The sequence below is a fragment of the Taudactylus pleione genome, unplaced genomic scaffold (assembly GCF_031769625.1).
Source record: "Taudactylus pleione unplaced genomic scaffold, aTauple2 ptg001086l, whole genome shotgun sequence".
Lineage (NCBI taxonomy): Eukaryota > Metazoa > Chordata > Amphibia > Anura > Myobatrachidae > Taudactylus > Taudactylus pleione.
The window spans coordinates 998,090-1,017,074 of record NW_028285487.1 but is presented as its reverse complement, the minus strand read 5'-3'; the positions used below and the strand labels follow the sequence as shown (position 1 = coordinate 1,017,074).

The window sequence follows — 18,985 nt, the reverse complement described above, 5'->3', positions numbered from 1 at the left end:
ACAAGCATATATAACGCACACATACATACACTATGACAACTATGACTTGTGATTAAATCAGAGAATATAGTTGATAGTGGCATACAGACTGCAACTGCTGTATGAAAGGAACACAGTTTAACCACATGTATCACAGAAAACAAAAACGCTAAGGGTACACCCTTACCATATTGTAGCCAGCTGGGCTTGTGGTAAACTAGATTGCATAAGTATAGTTCTCGCCTGAGGACCTGAAACAGAGAGATCGTTGTGTTTGTACAGGCATTATAAGATGTTTTTAGTGACACCAAAGGGTCGCAGTGGCTGCTCCCTGTTCGGCATCTGTGCCCAGCTCCTACCATACATAGAGGGGGGCATGGCACCCATCCAACCCCTTTTGCACCAGACTCAATTTCCTTTGCAGAGCATTTGACATTATAATGATGTAGCCAAGAGTAAAGAGGAGCAACACGTATAGAGACTGTAGAAATCAAATAAGTAGTACAGATGCCAGGAAAAGGGACAAAGGGAATGGGGGGGGGGGGGGGGGGATGACAGCGAAAGGAGGGGGGGCGGAGGACGGAGGAAAGGGGAAAGGAGGAAGGACGGACGGAAGAAAGGGAAAAGGAGGAAGGACGGACGGAAGAAAGGGGAAAGGAGGAAGGACGGACGGAAGAAAGGGAAAAGGAGGAAGGACGGACGGAAGAAAGGGAAAAGGAGGAAGGACGGACGGAAGAAAGGGAAAAGGAGGAAGGACGGAAGAAAGGGAAAAGGAGGAAGGACGGAAGAAAGGGAAAAGGAGGAAGGGCGGAAGAAAGGGGAAAGGAGGAAGGACAGAAGAAAGGGGAAGGGAGGAAGGAAAGAACAAAGGGGAAAGGAGGAAGGACAGAAGAAAGGGAAAGGGAGGAAGGAAGGAAAGAAGGAAAAGAAAGTAAAAAGTACACAGAAAAACAAGATGACAAAAGAAAGAAAAAAAAAAAAAAAAGAAGGACGAAAGAAAGATCAGGACATAAGCAAAAAGGTGGAGGGAGAAGAGATTGGAGCAAGCCTGGCACCAACCATTAATAAGATATTTAGGAGTTGGAAGGTAAAATGTGCAAAAACTAAAGAGGTGGCTTTAAAAGGAAAAATGGCACCAAAATCAGGAACATGATTTTTCCAGGAGAAAATGGCACAAGCTCAATAAGAATATATAGATGGGGGTTTGGGCAAGGAGTCAGTAACACATTCAGTACCCGTCTATTATCTTTTCATTGTAATGGTAGTGCACTGCAGAAGTTTTTTTGGGCGTCTAATGTTGAACGTCTGTCACTCTCACTATTAATTAGCCACAAAATATTTCATCAACGTATTCTGAATTAAAAATGGCTTAATTAAATAAGATCGGAGTTTAGCCGATCACAAATTTAAAGAATTGAATAATAAATAAAAACAAAACACAACAACTGCCTCCCCTTCTGTGATAAAGCCTTGCTTATTGCAGCTAGACAAGAGTTTAACACCCAAACGAGTCACACAATGGTCGTTACCTGTTAAATGGCCGCTCATGGTTTTGTCATGGCTGTTGAACAACTGTCTATACTTTAGCCGTGAAGACTGCGGTACAGCCCACTCTGCCACAGGAGGAGGGCTGAGGGAACAAAATACATCACCAAACTGCCATTTACACCACAACTATACCATAAAAGTTTAAGAATAACTTATTCCAGATAATTTCACATCATATAAATCCTGCCACAAAATGAACAGAATCTTCAATCTTACCCTAACTAAAACAAAATCTTAAAATTATATAAAACATAATTCCATGCAAAACTAAATGTAATACCCAGTCCTAAAAGGCTACTTACCTGTGACCCAGCCATTAGGCTAGTACAGAGCCAGCATTCTGGGTACATCAGTACCAGTGGACAATAGGCTACCGGTCTTACAAAATACCATTTTGGCAGGAGCCAGAGGAGTGCAGTAATGCCTTGGACCAATGATGGGACCAGTACACTGGAAAAGACCATGGGGTATGGATACGGTGCAGGGAGCTGGGGCACTTTAAGAACTTTCAAAACACAGGTTCCTCCCCTACTACACCTCCTGTGGCTGCCTGGGAGCCCCAGTTTAAGTGTCTGGAACCAGGCTTCCTCTTGGGTGGATATTGGGGTACTGCAGGATAGCCTGGAGGCCAAACAACAGGTAAGAATCCCTTTGGAATTGGGTTTTATTCTACCCAAAACTGAATATTCACCCTACAGCGTCTGTACTGTAGGCACATGAATCTAATAAAAGGTTATCTGAGAGAGGCACACACACACACACACACACACACACAGTCTTACTTACATAGCCACATCAAACGACTGGGCTTTCTGAAGTTTAGTGCTTAGTTGGGCGCCGGCACCGGACCGGCCGAATGACGAACTCTTTGGCAATGTGGCTGCAAGGGCAGAAAACTAAACATTACTCTCTGCTCTTATTTAATGACCTAAATATTTCAACTGCTATACTAATGCAATAGAAATGACCCATGTCACAATGTAATATGCAGCTTAAGTCAGGCGTTTGTCAGTAACAGAACAGACCAAAGATGGTCAATGATATTGTCATAATCTAAAGACTATTACTCTTTTTAGATCTATCCTGGTCTGCTCTGCTGCATTTGACCATTTTGCATAAAAAAAAATAAAAAATCTAACATAGGCAAACGCAGAGGGTTTTTCCAGTTGCCCAGAAACCCTCCCTGGTCAGTGGCTCAAATCAGGACCACGATAGTATAGAATAGATTACTAGAGCTAGAGCAGCGACCTGCAAAATAAGGGTCGGAAAGGAGCTTCTGTACATGCCCAGTGACAGCAGCTTCTCTTGGCAAGTCTGCTGTGCATGTGGATTTGAGTTCTCAGTCAGCGCATCATAGCAGAGAGCAGCTACCAGGAAGAGGCGATAGGCATCTTATAATGAGGTGGGAGAGTGTGTGCTTAGAGAACTCAGTTATGTCTCCTACTGGTTATCCTATGTATATTCATTATGGCATGTTTAACCTTTTCCTGACCACTTATGTTTACGAGATAAAAAGGCCTGATGCAGAATGGACATTTTTTAATCTCACTGCCCTACAGTCTATATACTACAGACCATCTATAGAGTTCGGTATTAGTACTGTATTAGTTACACTATTCAGTGTGCAAGGAGTCCAATGTGTACATATATGTCAAAGGCCAATGCTGGGTTCTTCTGCTGCTCCCCCAGACCCCTGGATTTACTAAAATGCTCTGCAGAGCTGGGACTTGGATGGTGGCATTGTGATTGTTACATGGTAATTATGCCCTCTCCATGAGCTGGCCACACTCACTCTAAAACAAGCATTTGGAAACCGCCCTCTGGAAATCCTGCCTTTGTCCCTGCCTAAGACTTCAGGTCACTGTCCTATCCTGGTATAGAATCTACCTATCAAACCTTTCCTTCAGTGTCCTGTTCTCAAGATCGCGTCCTCTCCACTTCCTCTATCAGTTGGAGGAACATAAGGCTTAGTCCCAAGTCCACCTCTCTTAGGGGTCTATTTACTAAGCTGTGTTAGGAGATAAAGTGAACGGTGATAAGGTACCAGCCAGTCAGCTCCTAACTGCCATGTCACAGGCTGTGTTTGAAAAAAAAAAAAAGGCAGTAAGGAGCTGATTGGCTAGTACCTTATCACCGTTCACTTTATCTCCTAACACAGCTTAGTAAATAGACTCCTTAGAAGCTCATGGGATGTCATTATTATCTCTAACCCTCAACTTTCATCATCTGTGTACATAACATTAAATAAAATCTAGTAAGGTACAATAAAAAAAAATTTAATCAATCCATATAACACCAAAAATAGTTAGGAGTCAGCTTTCATTTCCAGCTGCAGACTTGAATTCAGCCTGAAGATTGTCGAAGGAGAGTTCCAGATGTTCATGCTATTCTTCAGAGGTTCCCAAACTCTGTCCTCTAGGCACCCTAAAGCTGGGAACACACTAGGATGACTGGACGGCACACAGCATGATGTGCAGATATATCGGCCATCGGCTGTGCTGCACAGCCGTTGTGATAAGACATTCGCTGGTACACACCCACCGACGCACCCACGATTATATATCTGCCGGTCAATGGCCGATATATCGGCCAGTGTGTGCCCAGCATTACAGTCCAGGATTGAAAGATAATGATTGAGCACTGGTGATTTAATTCACTAGCGCACGCAGGGGGAGGGTTTTTGAGTACTCAGAAACCCCCCCTGATCATCCCAAAATAATAATTCAGAGGCGGAGACAGCCTTGTCTCCGTGTCTGGCCATAACCAGAGTGGCCGCACAGAGCGGAGAATGCTCTGGGGGCAAACCGGGCCGCTGCTGAAATTTCTATTTGCCGGGTGCCCGCTGCGATGTATATCAGCGGCGCACCCAGCTGTCCCACTGCTGTGTGAGGGTTGTGTGTGGATCCGTTTCAGTAGGTACATCTACGGAAGGGGATATAACCACTACCCTGCCTCCCCCGGCTCCCGCATGGCGCACTGGCTTTAAGGAGAGACGTCATGACGTCTCGCCAGTGACTCACTCAACTCCCACAGTGCATAGTCTATGAGGGATCGAGGACGAGGAGCTGTTTGAGCGTGGCGCGGGAAGGCTGAATGGCACTAAGAGGCTGACTGCAGAATGAAGTCAGGTCAGCCTCTTGTTAGTGTTGGCTGGTTAGGTGGTATATGTGTGTGATGTACGTGTGTGATATTTAATTCCCTGGTGGGGTGTGGGGTGTGTGTGTGTGTGTGTTTAAAGTCCGGGAGGGCTGTTTGGCACCATGGTTTATAAAATAAGAGTACTATCTGCACAGCCCGGGTCAGTGTGGTTCAATTGGCCAGGTGGGTGCTGGTGCATCGGGAACGTCCCAGGAGGGAAGGAGGGTGGGATATAGTAAAGTAAAATACTAACAGCTCTGGAGTTTTTTTTTCTTTGTAAAAAATAAAAGAAACTAACTCTATTTCCCGATTTATTTAATGTGAATATTAATAGGTGAAAAATGAAGGGGGGGGGGGGGGGGAAGGGCACCGATACTCTTCACGCACAGGGCACCAGAATGTATAGTTACGGCACTGAAAAAGAGGATCATCACGGCCACCCGGCAGCAGTAGCGGCAAATAGGGTATGTGTATGTATGCTGTGTGTGTATGTATGCTGTGTGTGTGTTTGTAAGTATGTTGTGTGTGTGTGTGTGTATGTTCTGTGTATACGCTGCGTGCGCCTATATATGGAACCCCCCCTGTAATTAGTACCAAAGTCATTTTAATTTAAACAATATGTATATCCTTAAAGCCTGGACTGTTAGGGTGCCTGGAGGACAGAGGGCCCGATTCAGAAAGGAACGCATTTGCTTATACACACGCAATCGGTTAATCGCAGTCCTGAGCGCAGATGATATGCAGACCCATGGCAGAGTGATTGGCAGGCAGTGCCATTTGTGGGTGGTGACGGGGTGGGTGAGGGAGATCAGGCGAACACAGGCGTGCCAGTGCATTTCAACGCCGTTGCATGGGAGTGCACTGCGGAACAAGAAGCCGCCTGAGGTCTCATAGCGTGCGCTGAAGTAAGCAATTCCCGAGTAAGGTCCGGGCTTCTCTAACTGTCCGATGTTACCGATTGTTTCTGTATGTTGTTAAAGTATACGGATGGGAGTAAGGGGAAGTGGGCGTCCTTATGTCAGGCTGCGATTGCAATGCAAATGCAAACATTTAAATAACACCGCTGCTATTAGCAACGCAGTTGCGTGCGTATAAGCAGAATAGCGATCAGTCGTGAATCAGGCCCAGAGTTAGCGAAACACTGCTACACCCAAATTACTGTGGTACAGCTCAATAGAAATATGGTTTCTAATGGGGGGGGGACCCCCACTAAAGTGATGACCCTGACACTGCTGCAATTACAGTGTGTTCAGCACAGTAACCACCAAACCACAGCACCACTGTCTGACCAGCCTTCACCAGCCAGCTCACACTCAGGAGCCTGTACACGTTTTAAATGAAGACTGAAAGATCTTAAGCTGTGTGGCCAAATTATCATGAAAAAGAAAAAAAAACACCACATGCCAAGATTTAACCATTGGATGGGAATAATCTTGCTTTAATCATAACATAAACGTCTACAACACACTATTCTAAATATACTGGACGGAGAGGGATATAATACAGTACGATGCCTGCAAGGTGCCTCTAGAACGGTCTCATCTAATTTTTCCAAAGCTTGTGCGCTGTAAAAGAGGGCAACGTGCGCAGCCGGACGCCGCGGTGATGTCTGGCGGCACAAAGCACTGAGTGAAATAGCAGCTCTACATATATCTGCTGGTAGAAAGCACTGGTGTTATATAGGGAAGACCAATATTTTGGAGGGGGGTTCCAGATGTAAAATACATACGTTAATCGAAACAATTACAAACAGGATTTTAGTGGTCATCCTTCCACATCATATAGCTTACATGTAAAAGGCACATAACATGCTATAAGGTATATACGAAATGCTAGCCTAGCAGACTACAGACTACATGATTGTACAGACTACAACTATTCCAATGGGAAGGTTCAGCCACCTGGGAGTAAAAAGGCCCCTGTAAGAGATGCCAGCGAACCACACTGACGCTCTCATGGTCCAAATTGTTGATATACTTTTTTTTTTTAAAGGTGTATATATAGTGCCCGAGGGAAGGGTAACCAGCATTCTCATGGTACCCTCTACTGTTGTGTGAGGTGACCAGTACACGTACTTGCTCACAGTTACTCTGTTCCATTGCTAAGTCAGCATTCCATAGACCATGTGATTTTCACACAGTCTTTAAAAAGTTCTTCTACATTGTATAATCTACATAGGGTTCTCTATATTAGTTAATAGCTCTCCATAAACAACACACAGATACGTAGCTACTCATTTACAACATGTGTATAGTGTATATGATCAGATCAGTAACCCTGTTCTGTGCATTAACCCTAAACCCTAGTGATGTGGCATGTGTGTGTATACTATATATGATCAGATCAGTAACCAGTAAGGCTGTTCTGTGCATTAACCCTAAACCCTAGTGATGTGGCATGTGTGTGTATACTATATATGATCAGATCAGTAACCAGTAAGGCTGTTCTGTGCATTAACCCTAAACCCTAGTGATGTGGCATGTGTGTGTATACTATATATGATCAGATCAGTAACCAGTAAGGCTGTTCTGTGCATTAACCCTAAACCCTAGTGATGTGGCATGTGTGTGTATACTATATATGATCAGATCAGTAACCAGTAAGGCTGTTCTGTGCATTAACCCTAAACCCTAGTGATGTGGCATGTGTGTGTATAGTATATATGATCAGATCAGTAACCAGTAAGGCTGTTCTGTGCATTAACCCTAAACCCTAGTGATGTGGCATGTGTGTGTATAGTATATATGATCAGATCAGTAACCAGTAGGGCTGTTCTGTGCATTAACCCTAAACCCTAGTGATGTGGCATGTGTGTGTATAGTATATATGATCAGATCAGTAACCAGTAAGGCTGTTCTGTGCATTAACCCTAAACCCTAGTGATGTGGCATGTGTGGGAATGTGCGAGCCACAGCCATAAGGACTAAAATCAGAGCATTCCTCAACCCCATTCATGACATTTCAAATATATCTTTAACTGACTGTGTACTTTACTACTTTCAAGTACCATTTGGGAGAGAGGGAGAGAGGAAGTGAGCGAACACAGGCGGATTCAGCACAACCAGTCAACCCTGTTGGATCGAGGATACACTGGATCTAGAACCACTGACATGCAGGAGCCATTGGAGCGGATCTCATTACTCAGAGATCCTGATGACTGTGAGGTCACAAGACTAAGTTTTACCGAGGTGCAAGCACAGACTGTACACAACGTTTAGTTTGCACTCTATTGGGGCAGATTTCGGCGCGTGGCGTGGGGCTGCGCATGTAACGGGTTACTATGGTAAGAAACACTTGTCTCATGGAGTTACAAACCAAAAATAAACGAGTTTCCCTGTCCGGATAACTTGCACAGAATTCCAAAAGGGACCTTGCGGGCTAATTGAACCTGCCGCTATGTACTGTAAAGGTGCATCCCTGGGAAACCGATGGGTCACAGACTGGCCAGCATTAATCTATAGAAAGTTGCAGTAAGTATTAGTTTGATGCAGCATACCCGAGTGAGCAAAAGCAGGAAGAGGCTGGATTACGGCCGGTGCTCCATTGGCCATGGGTGGCACAGCTGAGGCAGGAACAGAGGACACTAAAGGAGGAGACATCCCTACTACTGGAATGGGAGGCATTGGCACGGGGGCTACAGCTGCAAGGGGAGGCATGCCGGCAATAGCGCTCATACCTGCAAGAGACAAAACAGTGCACTTGTACAGCATTGTCACAAAGAGGAGATTTATGTTCTTACCTGGTTAAATTGTTTTCTTTGGGAAGGGAACACCAGGACAATTCTGGGGGTATAGGGCATGTTCAGAAGGACTGGGCACCAAACAGTTAATCTTTTGCAGACCTCAGAGCTGCCCAGCCTCGTTCTCCCCTATTCCCCGCCCCCGGCCAGTTTAGCCAGCAAGCCCAAGGCAGGAGCAAGAAAGGAGAAGGAAGACCGGCACACACACACACCGCAGAGATGGACAGGGGAACCAGAAACAGAACAAAACCCCCCGCAAGCCAGGTGCGTCAGGGTGGGCACCATGTGTCCCATATAGAACTCGAAGAAAAGGATTTAAACCAGATAAGAACATAAATCTCCTATTCTTCTTTTCCATAGGGTACACAGGGACAACGCTGGGGACGTTCCAAAGCAAATCCCTTATGGGAGAGGACGCTCCTGAGCTGTAGAAAACTCTCCTCCCAAATACCATGCCCACGGAGGCGGAGGTGTCAAAGGAATAGAAACGGATAAAACATGCGGACCAAAGTCCACGTAGCCATCCTGCAAAGTGGCTCCGCTGAGGCACCCTGGTGAGCTGCCCAAGAAGTACCTACCGACCTGGTGGAATGAGGTCTGCGGACGCGTGGCGGATAGTAAAACAGAGCCAGTAAGCCAAAGCCTTCTTTGGTTTGTGAAAATCATAAAGCACAAAAAGGGAATTGGACTTACAGAGATCCCTAGTGCGGTCTACACAGATCATGGAGTGCCCGCACCACATCCTAAGAGGACTCCTCCGGAGAAAATTCAGGCGAATGAAAAGCCTGAACCACAATTTCTTGGTTTATGTGGAAGTGAGAAATTAACTGCGGAAGGTAGCCTAACCTCGTCCAAAGAACGGCCCGGTCCGAGTGAAAGAATAAAAAAGGAGAAGACTGAAGAGCCCTAAGGACTAAAGACAAGTCCCATGGAGGCACCGGAGGAACAAAGGGGGGCTGCATGTGGAGGACTCCCTGAAAAAAAGTCCTGACGTCCGATAGCAACGCAATTAGTCTATGAAAAAGTACTGAGAGGGTGGAAATCTGAACCTTCTGGAAAACGAAAGGGGAAGACCCAAATCCAGGCACGCCTGCAGGAAAGAGAAACCAGGAGAGACGAAAGGACCTAGGGTTAACACCCCTGGCCGAACACCAAGAAAAATAAATCCTCCAAATCCGGTAATAAATTCTATCTGAAGCGGGTTTAAAGGCACGGAGCATGGTACAAATGACTGACTTGGAAAAACCCTTCGCCCTCAGAACGGATGTCTCAGTAGCCACCCCTTCAAAGCGTGATGGGCAAGATCCGGATGGAAGCATGGGACCTTAGATAGGAGATCTAGCAGCAGGGGAAACGCAGAGGAGTGTTGATGGGGAGGACCTGAAGATGTGCGTTCCAAGCTCTCCGGTGCCAGTTGGGAGCTACGAGGATCAGTTTCAATTTGAGAACCCGCAGAATGTACACGAGATGAAAGACCAACCAAACCGCTAAGGCATCCAACAGAAGAGCTTCCAGATCCCTGGTGCAAGAACTGTACCTTGGCAGTATGTGGTTGTGTCGAGACGCCATCAAGTCGACGTCTAGAAGGCCCCTGTGATGAACCAGAATCTGAAAAACGTCTGGATGAAGAGACCACTCGCCCGAGTGAACGTCCTGGCGGTTTAGAAAATCAGTTTCCCAATTCTGGATCCCTGGAATGAAGACCGCCGATGGAGACGGAAGATGAGCTTCTGCCTAGCACTCCTCCTTCGTGTTGTTGTGAGTGCCTCCCTGCTGATTATGTTGGCAATGGTGGTCATGTTGTTGGACTGAACCTGGACCGGACGATGCTGGAGGAGAGGCTGCCCGAAAAACTGCTCAGAGCTCCATACTGTTGATCGGAAGGCTGCATCTTCCGAACTGTCCACCAACCCTGAAGGGACTGCTGACAGGTTACAGCCCCCATCCGTGCAGACTTGCGTCAGTGGTAAGAAGGATCCAATCATGAACTCAGAGGATGATGATCTGTGACCTGATCTAGAGATAGGAACCGTTCCATCAGGTCAGAACTTCCCTCTGAAGTGGTCAGGAGTGAAACTGGGAATATTCCCCCATGTTGAAGGTGGAGACCAACGAGTTCAGGATCCGCATACAGGAGTAAATGGACACTTGGCGTTATGCAAGAATCTGCATACCTTGTCCAGAAGGTCTTGTCCTCCAGAAGGAAGATTCTCTGAACAGTTGAATCTAGTAGGGCCTCCAGGTGGAGCATCTGTTGAGACAAAGTTGAGGACTTTCTCCAATTGATAATCCACCCGTGAGATTGGAGCAGATATATTGCCAGACGATGTTTCTTGAGGACATCCGGAGACTGGACCAGGATAACAAGATAGTCCAGGTAAGGGTGAATCCTGACCTCTCTGCGCCATAAAAGAGCCTCCATGACCGCCATGATTTCATGAAGAAACGAGGAGCCATGGAAAGACCAAATGGCAAAGCTCGAAACTGATAATGGTCCCTCCCAACTGCAAACCGGAGGAAGCGCTGGTGACTGAGCCGGATAGGAACATTTAAGTAAGCATCCTAAATGTCCAGGGAGGCCATGAAATCCCCCGGTTCCAGCGCCATAATGATAGAACGTAGAGACTCCATGTGGAACCTGGGGACCCGCAAGAAGCGGTTGAGAGCATTCAAGTTGAGTATTGGCAGAAAAGACCCGTCCGGCTTCCAAACCAAGAAGAGGTTGGCATAGAAGCCCATGCCTCTCTGAGCCCAGGGCACTGGAACAATTACCTTGGAGACCAGAAGGGATTGAATGGACTCCAGCAGTGCTTTCCCTGGATTCGCTGGAATGCCTATGGATCCAGGAAGGAAAGGGCATAGCCCTTAGAAACCATTACACGTACCCAGGTAACCAATGTGGTTGCCAACCAGGTCTCAGAGAAAAGCAGAAGCCGGCTTCGCACACTGGGGTCCCCCAGATGGATACCCGCCCTATCAAGCCACGGGCTTGTCGGCAGGCTGGGTGGTGGGACATCTGACAGCCCAGGGCTGTTTGGAGCCCTTGGAAGAAGATCCCTGGGACGTGGAGAAAGACTGGCCCCTGGCCTTTCCTTGCGGACGAAAGGAGCAAAAAGCAGGCACTTGTGACCTAGGGGGCCGCCGCAGAAGGCAGGAAAGCAGTCTTGGATGCCACCACTGTGGTAATAATCTTGTCCAATTCCGAACCAAAGACAATGTTCCCAGAGTAAGAAGAGCCTCAACTTCCTTTTTAGTATCGGAGTCAGCGGGCCAGGAACGAAGCCAGAGGGCTCACAAAGCCACAATGGAGGTAGAAGACACTTTGGAGGTTAGGATACTAGTGTCAAGGGCTGCCTCGTCCAGATAGGAACCTGCCACCTTAATATGCAACACTAGGGATAACAATTGGTTCCTGGGAGTACCAGAGGAGAGGCCCTCTTCTAGGGCGTCCATCCAACTGGCGATGACCTTAGCCACCCAAGTGGAAGCCATAGCTGGATGTGCAACAGCACCTGCATGGGAATAAATCTCCTTAAGGAAGATTTCAAACTTCCTATCCGTTGAGTCCTTAAGAGGAAGGGTAGAATTCTTAACTAGGCAGGCCACATGCACGTCCACCGGGGAAGATACTCCCATATGTGAGGCTGTTCGTCGGGGAGCGAATAAAAGGTCACAATGCGCTAGGGGACCTGAAAGCGTCTATTAGGAATGGTCCAGGCCTACACTAAGATATCTTCCAGCTGTTCTGACTTAGGGAACTCTTCCGATACCCGCTTTTGCCGCTTGAAAACTAGAGCCCTGGATCTAGGAACTGGCTCCTCGTCCTCAATCTGCAGAACCAGTTTAACTGCCTTAATCAAGGATTCTACATCTATCAGAGATGAGGAGTCCTCCTGGACAGAAGTGGCTTACCCACCTCAAGCAATGGACCTAACTTCCTCAAGGTCTGAGGAAACGACAGAGTCTAAAGCATAGGCTGATTGAGGGGTAAGTACGTTCCCGCCTGTATGGCCCCCATTTGGAAGTACGGTTCTTATCCAGCATCTCCTGGAAGGAGGCGGATACCGGAGCCAAACCCTGAACTGACTGGGAGAAGGAACTCATCCATGGAGGTTCCAAAGCAGGTGGCTGCAGAGGAGACTACAGAAGGTGGGGCCCCATTGGAGGGAATGCTGTTAACTGGTCAACAAGCTGCATCATTACTTATGATAATAGTTAATTGCCAGTACACAGAGAAACTGTACAGTGTTAACAGGACAGAATAAAATTATAGGCAAAAGGATAGAAGAGAAAATACCTTTCTATAAGAACAAGCACATCGTACATTCTATAGTATAATGGGCAGTGATTGCTCAACGGTCCAAGCCCCAGTCGGTTGGAAGGAGCTAAACTGTATAACCTGACCTGGGAGTGAGGTATACAGGGAGACAGAAGCCCAGCTCTCCAGAGACTAGCTGCAGCCTGCTGATGCATAGAAAATGGCCGCCCAGCATCTCTGTGGGAGGGAGAGGAGGAGGAACAACCCTCTGGTGGGAAATCTCAGTGAGGGACCACACCAGGGGCTGTAGGAGGAGCTAAAGGGGAGAGCCCACCTCCCCATATTGACATTGATCCCCCTGCGGCTGGGATCCTCTGTGCCTGGAGGAGGACCCGGCCAAGGTCACCGACCCAAATGCCAGCGCCACGGCCACCATCTCCGGGGGTTGGTGGAGCGGTTGGTTGAGCAGCAGCACTGAGTGTCCTATAGGACGCTCTCACTGCCCACTCTAGTTAAAGTAAAAATAAAAAATCTAAGGATGCATAAGCAGCCTCCTGTTTAAGTGTGCCCGGCTCCTGCCGACACCAAATGACAACTGGCCTGGCTGGGGTATAGGGGAGAAGGAAGCTGGGCTGCTCTGAGGTCTGTAAAAGATTAACTGTTTGGTGCCCAGTCCTTCTGCACAGCGCTATACCCCCAGCATTGTCTCATATGAAAAAGAAGAAAAAACAGCTATAAACTTCAGAACTTATGCACACAACAGCTCTTTAAACCGCGGGGGGTGGAGCAGGCATCCACGGTGGACACTTGTAAATATGAAGTAAGCAGCAGCCATCAACTGCACACAGAAAAGCAGCATTGTCGTGGATGAATCAATACAGGCGAGAATGCAGCCAATCCATTCGCTAGGAGCCAGATGCATTATTTGGGCCAATTTATTAATATAGCATTATGTGCGCTGACCCACAGCAGCCAATCAGGTTCACAGTTTTTGTGACATTTAGAAAATGAAAACGAAGCCAAATGAATATCTCGCATTTAAAAAAACAGTGCACATAGAACCAGGTTATTAAGCACTACTCTGTATATAATAATTGTAGAACAAATGTATGCACGGTCCTTATAGCATGAACAGCAAAACAGAATGTGCTTGATAACTAGTAAAGTGAAATCTAATCCCAAGACATGAAATATATGGGGTGAGAAAGAACACAACAAATCCAGCCTGGTGAAGATCAGTGATGGTCAGAAGATACATCTGCGTCTGCATTGTACACTACCAGGGACCAATACAATTTCCATAGATTGCAGTAACGCAGCCTTGCGCAATAAGCAGGGAACGCTGTGATGAGCGGATCGCTACCATACAAACATAGTGAGCTGCAGACAAATGGGTCCTGTGTTTAGCCCCAGGGTACATGTCACATGATCACACTGTAGTCACACCCAAGCGATGCCATGCACCTGCTTTCCCATATAAAGGACTCGGTCTCCACTAGATACTAACCAAAGCTTGCAGGATTGGGGATGGCAACAAGCGGCTTTAACATGGCGGCAGGGAGAGTGGAGGGTAGGGGGTATCCTTGCAGCTTTAGTTTGATCAGTTTCATAGCTATGGAGAATTCCAGCTGATCCATTCTACCATCATTGTTCATGTCAGCCAAGGCCCTGCAAGAAAAACACAAACATCATGGGATTTACACAGGAGTTACCGAAATAAGACCTCAGTTCTGTTGAGCAGCAATGCTAACCATTACACCATCCGTGATGTTCTTTTAAAACATGAGTAACAGGCTGTGCAGTGTAGCAATTTTGGAAAACAATGGTAGGTACATCCTTTTTATAATGCATTTTTGTAGTACAATGTAGAGGCTGATGTAACACGTGTGTGCTGCTGAGTATATTATGCTGGTCAGTTAAGCTGTATAATACTATTTTAGGTACTTAGATGCCAGGCATTGAAACATAAGCAGCTTTATTACTATGCCTGGCAATAAATGAATGAACATTCAGAGGGAGAAAACACAAAGACCCAGTACTTTGCATACCCCCACCACCACGAGGTAGATGTAGATCCCTTTGTCAGTCAATTGCCATCTTCTGCCTCCTGACTATAAATCCCAACTGAAATTGTGTTTAAGCCTCTAAACTATTTCTGTAACCATTTGCCACAGGTGATTATATGACAATGCATAGACCCATTTATAAATCAGCGAGTCTTGCCATTGCAACTGTACACGGGTGATGCAGTGAGCACTACGCCAGTTAGCGGGGGGCTATTTTGTGTATTTCCATACTACGCATGCCCGGAAGGTGATGGCACACAAATGCGCAATTGCAGAGTGGGACGAGTCATGGACACAACAAGCCTTACATCCGAAGCGGCAGAACGGGGCAGATAGGAACGTTCTTATGCGGGCATAGCACAGTAAGGGCGATTTCACATAACGCTGTCTTATTCAGGCCAGCAAATATGCGCATATGCACACCAATGATGATGGCGACTTGTTTCAAACTAGATGTGTATACTATACGTGCCCTTCAATAGGTTTACAGCTCCAACATGTGCGCAAATACACAATGTTTAGTGCCCAATAGGTTATGGAGTAATTTGTGATTCTGAGACGGCAGCAAGTGCGGACAGCAGACGCCGCCATCATCATCATATTGCCACTTGTATCTGTCGCAAGCTGGGTACAAAAGACCCATCTGAAACAGGCAGCCCTTCTCCGTACGCCCACCTCCGACTGCCATTTGATACAAGTTTTCCAAGTGTTCGCATGGTAGAGGCCCCCCAAAAAAAGACCATTTCACGGACAGAAAGATCCAGCAACACACTGGGGAGACTCTGCTGCTCCCATCCAAAGCGACGGAAGTTATTCAACTGTTTTTGGGGCCCATCAACATCATGAAAATCATACCAAAAATTCAGGGGAGGGAGGGGGGGGGGGATTAGCTACATAAAGATGCCTAAAAGCCAGACCGGACGGACAATTGAATAGCTCCTGTCTCTTTAGACAAAACGACTGAATTCCCCCCACAGAGAGAACCGGCTGCTTTCGTATCCTCTGTTAAGGTGCAGTCTAATGGTTATCGCTCCCAATCAGGACCCATGTGTATCACTTACAGTGCTCATAAACCACGCATGGCAGGAGAAATCAAACACATCCGGTACTCAGCTTAACCCTATTTTATAATCCTGGGATGTCAGTAGTTACCATGCAAAAAACACTAGTAATAAATGCATTAATAGATAATTCATAGATAATATAAAATGAATACATTGCATCATATCTCAGTGGTACCAAGAGCGTGTGACTATACAACTCAGAAATGAGAGTACACTGCACATACTATCCATATTAATGTAATACACTACGCACATCCCCCACTCAGCTGTGCTCACAGATATCACAGTTTGCTAACAAGATTCATTTTTATCAGTGGCCGTCGTTCCAACACCGATTTCAATAGATATTTTGGCTGGTTTCCCAGTAAATGGGTCAAACCACAATTACAATGAGAGCAGAAAAGCATTCATGAGCAAATGGTTTTCTCCACACTAAACTGCAAAATGTAATTCACTGTAAGAGGAAGAAACAATTCTTCACTTATCTGTAGGGGAAAACAGAGGGAAGAGAAGAGTGGAAGGGGGATTAGGACCAGACAGGGTGACCTCGCCCCGAGCCAGCAGACACACTGTAGCAACGCTCATTTATATGTATTTCTTTATTAAAATATGCTGAGGAGGCCTCATAGCTCAATGCGTATTCTACAAGGTAACAAATGATCTATGTACAGCCCATGGAAACTACTTAGTAAGAACAGTGCACTTGCTGTGTGAAAGCAGTATGTGGCACAACGCAGCGCCAACGACAATTCCTTAGTACGCAGTTACCGCCACACGCTGCACAGGGCGGTGTGGAGAATACACAGGTAATACATGGGAGTCTTTACAAAAGGAAACTTTCCAGTGACTTTACAAGTTAATATTAGCATAAAATGTAGCACAGCCCTATCTCCTGGGATACTGACCATATCTGTGCCAGGACTGGCTGGTGTAGGCCGGACTGGAGGAAGAAATTCCTGGCCTGGTCTCCTGCAATGATTAAATAAAAGGAGAAAACATGACTACAAAGAATTATAAAAATCATAAAACAGACTACAATCAGCTAAAGCTGACGATATGGTAAAAATACAACGGTGCCGTACAATCAGTGACTATTCAAATCGAGTTGGTGATATAATCGCGCTAGTGCAGTGGTAGACAGCCTGTGGCTCACAAGAGGTCTGAATGGCATGCAAAGACTTGTAGTTCCACGAAGGCTGGAAAGCATGGTCTATTGCAAGTCACGGTCACCTCTATGATGTTTGCACTGTGGTACGTAATAAGGTCTACTTTTTTGTTTTTTAATCTCTCCTCTCGTCAAAACATTTATGTGACATATCAACACAACTAAAATGTCATTTTTGGAACATAACTATTGGAGCACATAAAACAGACAGGAGCAAGGTTACTTACTTAGGTGCATTCATTAGCCCACATAAAACAGACAGGAGCAAGGTTACTTAGGTGCATTCATGAGCAAGCTGGGCAACACATAGCAATATGAGGACATGTAGACATGCTCCCTGCAGTAACATGTACTAGGATGTGTGTTACAAAAGGAAATGGCTTTCACGATCACATCTTTATTTTTCTTTCCAGAAAGGTTTCCATATACATCAGTGAACTAGAACTTCAGTAATTATACAAGTTTGGTTTATACTTTTATTTAAAAATGCATCAGTTCAACAAAAGCCACAAATCACTACACTCTGCTGCTGGGAGACCTCCCACTATATAACTGTGTGTGTGGGACCCTGCTCCTGCCACTATACAACTCTCAGCCTGTGGCTTCCTGCTGCCTCCGTCCTCCTCCTTACATCATGTCACTGCCCCGGTCACATGCAGTCCTGTCCTTACTAACCCATCACTCATCTCCTGATATACTCTGTGCTGCTGGGGGGGGCCTGCTATTCCCACTATATATTTCAGCCTATGGCTTCCTGCTGCCTACAACCCCCTCCTCACATTAAGTCACTGCCCCTGTGCACAATAACCATCACAAGAATGGACAGACCAGTGCCTCATACACAGGCCAGTCTAAGTAATATTCTGCGAATAGGTACATTCAATCTTAAAGCATGGATATGAAAATGGTGTACAAACCACTGGGGACGTTTAAACATAGTAAAAGCTTATTACGGTGTCCCCAATTTATAGGCTCCAATAATCCCAGATAAAGTACAAGGTGTGGCTATTAAATAACAGGACTGATGCTATAATTTAGGTTTCATTCTATTAAGTACATTTTAACTCTGTTCCCCTTCTATGTGCTCCCTGTCTGCATCCACACACCGCTGCATTCTTATTTTCCATTGGTCAGAGCCGCGCTGTAACTCATTATTGGTCAACTGTCTCAATAGCTCCGTTGATTTCTTCTTTACCTCAGTAACGGTTGCAAAACGGGTTCCCTTGAGTACACATTTGACTTTAGGCAAAAGAAAGAAGTCACACAGTGCTCGGTCTGGCGAGTATGGAGGGTGTTCTAGCACTGCAATCTGTTTCTCAGCCAAAAAACGGCTTCACAGAGGGCTGTGTGGGTTGGTGCGTTGTCCTGATGGAGGACGAAACCATTTTCCCACAACCCCGGCCTCTTTCTTCTAATTCTTTTCCCGCAAAGTTGCTAGTACAGTTTTGTAGTAATGTTGACTCCCTGTTGCGCCGTCTGGTACCCAGTCTTCCAAAATAAATAACACCCTTTATATCAAAGAAAATAATTAACATGGCTTTTGATTTGGATTTGCTTAGATAAGCTTTCTTCATTCTTGGTGATGACGGTGTTTGCCGTTGCCGGGACTGGCATTTCGTCAAAGGATCGCACACATAACATACAATCTGCCCAGTAAACCTCGGTTAGCATACTGAACGATTCGGTGGGCGTTTTGTTCAATTAACCTAAAAAATTTTCTCTATTTTTGAACTACGCATTTTTATGACGTATGTGAAAAACAAAAATTCTTCGAATGCTGTGACAGCAAAATATCTGTGCGAGAGGGGTGAAACAAGCAAAACCGTTTGGGATAGTCCAAGGTCAATGTTGCTCCACTCCCTTTTAACTCACGCAGCATGGGTTATTTAAGTACAGTCTCGTTTTTTAATAGCCACACCTCATGCCTCCATAAATACCCTTAGAGGTGTCGAAACGCGTAGTTTCAGGTGCTGTGTGTCTCTTGAGATTTAACATTCCACCAGATTCATACTTGTTTTCCCAGGTCAG

The 18,985-nt window shown here is 46.0% G+C and overlaps 1 protein-coding gene across 5 annotated transcripts in view; it reads right to left on the bottom strand.

Moving 5' to 3' along the window:
• Positions 1-18,985, bottom strand: part of ITSN1 (intersectin 1) — a 161,186-nt gene that overhangs the window by 98,245 nt on the left and 43,956 nt on the right. For 4 of the 5 annotated variants that reach the window (XR_015874870.1, XM_088461696.1, XM_088461695.1 and 1 more), the window contains 6 exons: positions 16,698-16,761; positions 14,170-14,330; positions 8,162-8,341; positions 2,314-2,407; positions 1,509-1,609; positions 167-230 (listed from right to left, as the gene is read on the bottom strand). Coding sequence is in view for 4 of the 5 variants with exons in the window: in XM_088461696.1 (XP_088317822.1) it covers positions 167-230; positions 1,509-1,609; positions 2,314-2,407; positions 8,162-8,341; positions 14,170-14,330; positions 16,698-16,761 (664 nt within the window). In the remaining variant the exon portion in view is untranslated. The remainder of the gene's footprint in view (positions 1-166; positions 231-1,508; positions 1,610-2,313; positions 2,408-8,161; positions 8,342-14,169; positions 14,331-16,697; positions 16,762-18,985) is intronic. The other variant, XM_088461698.1, reaches the window with a different exon arrangement.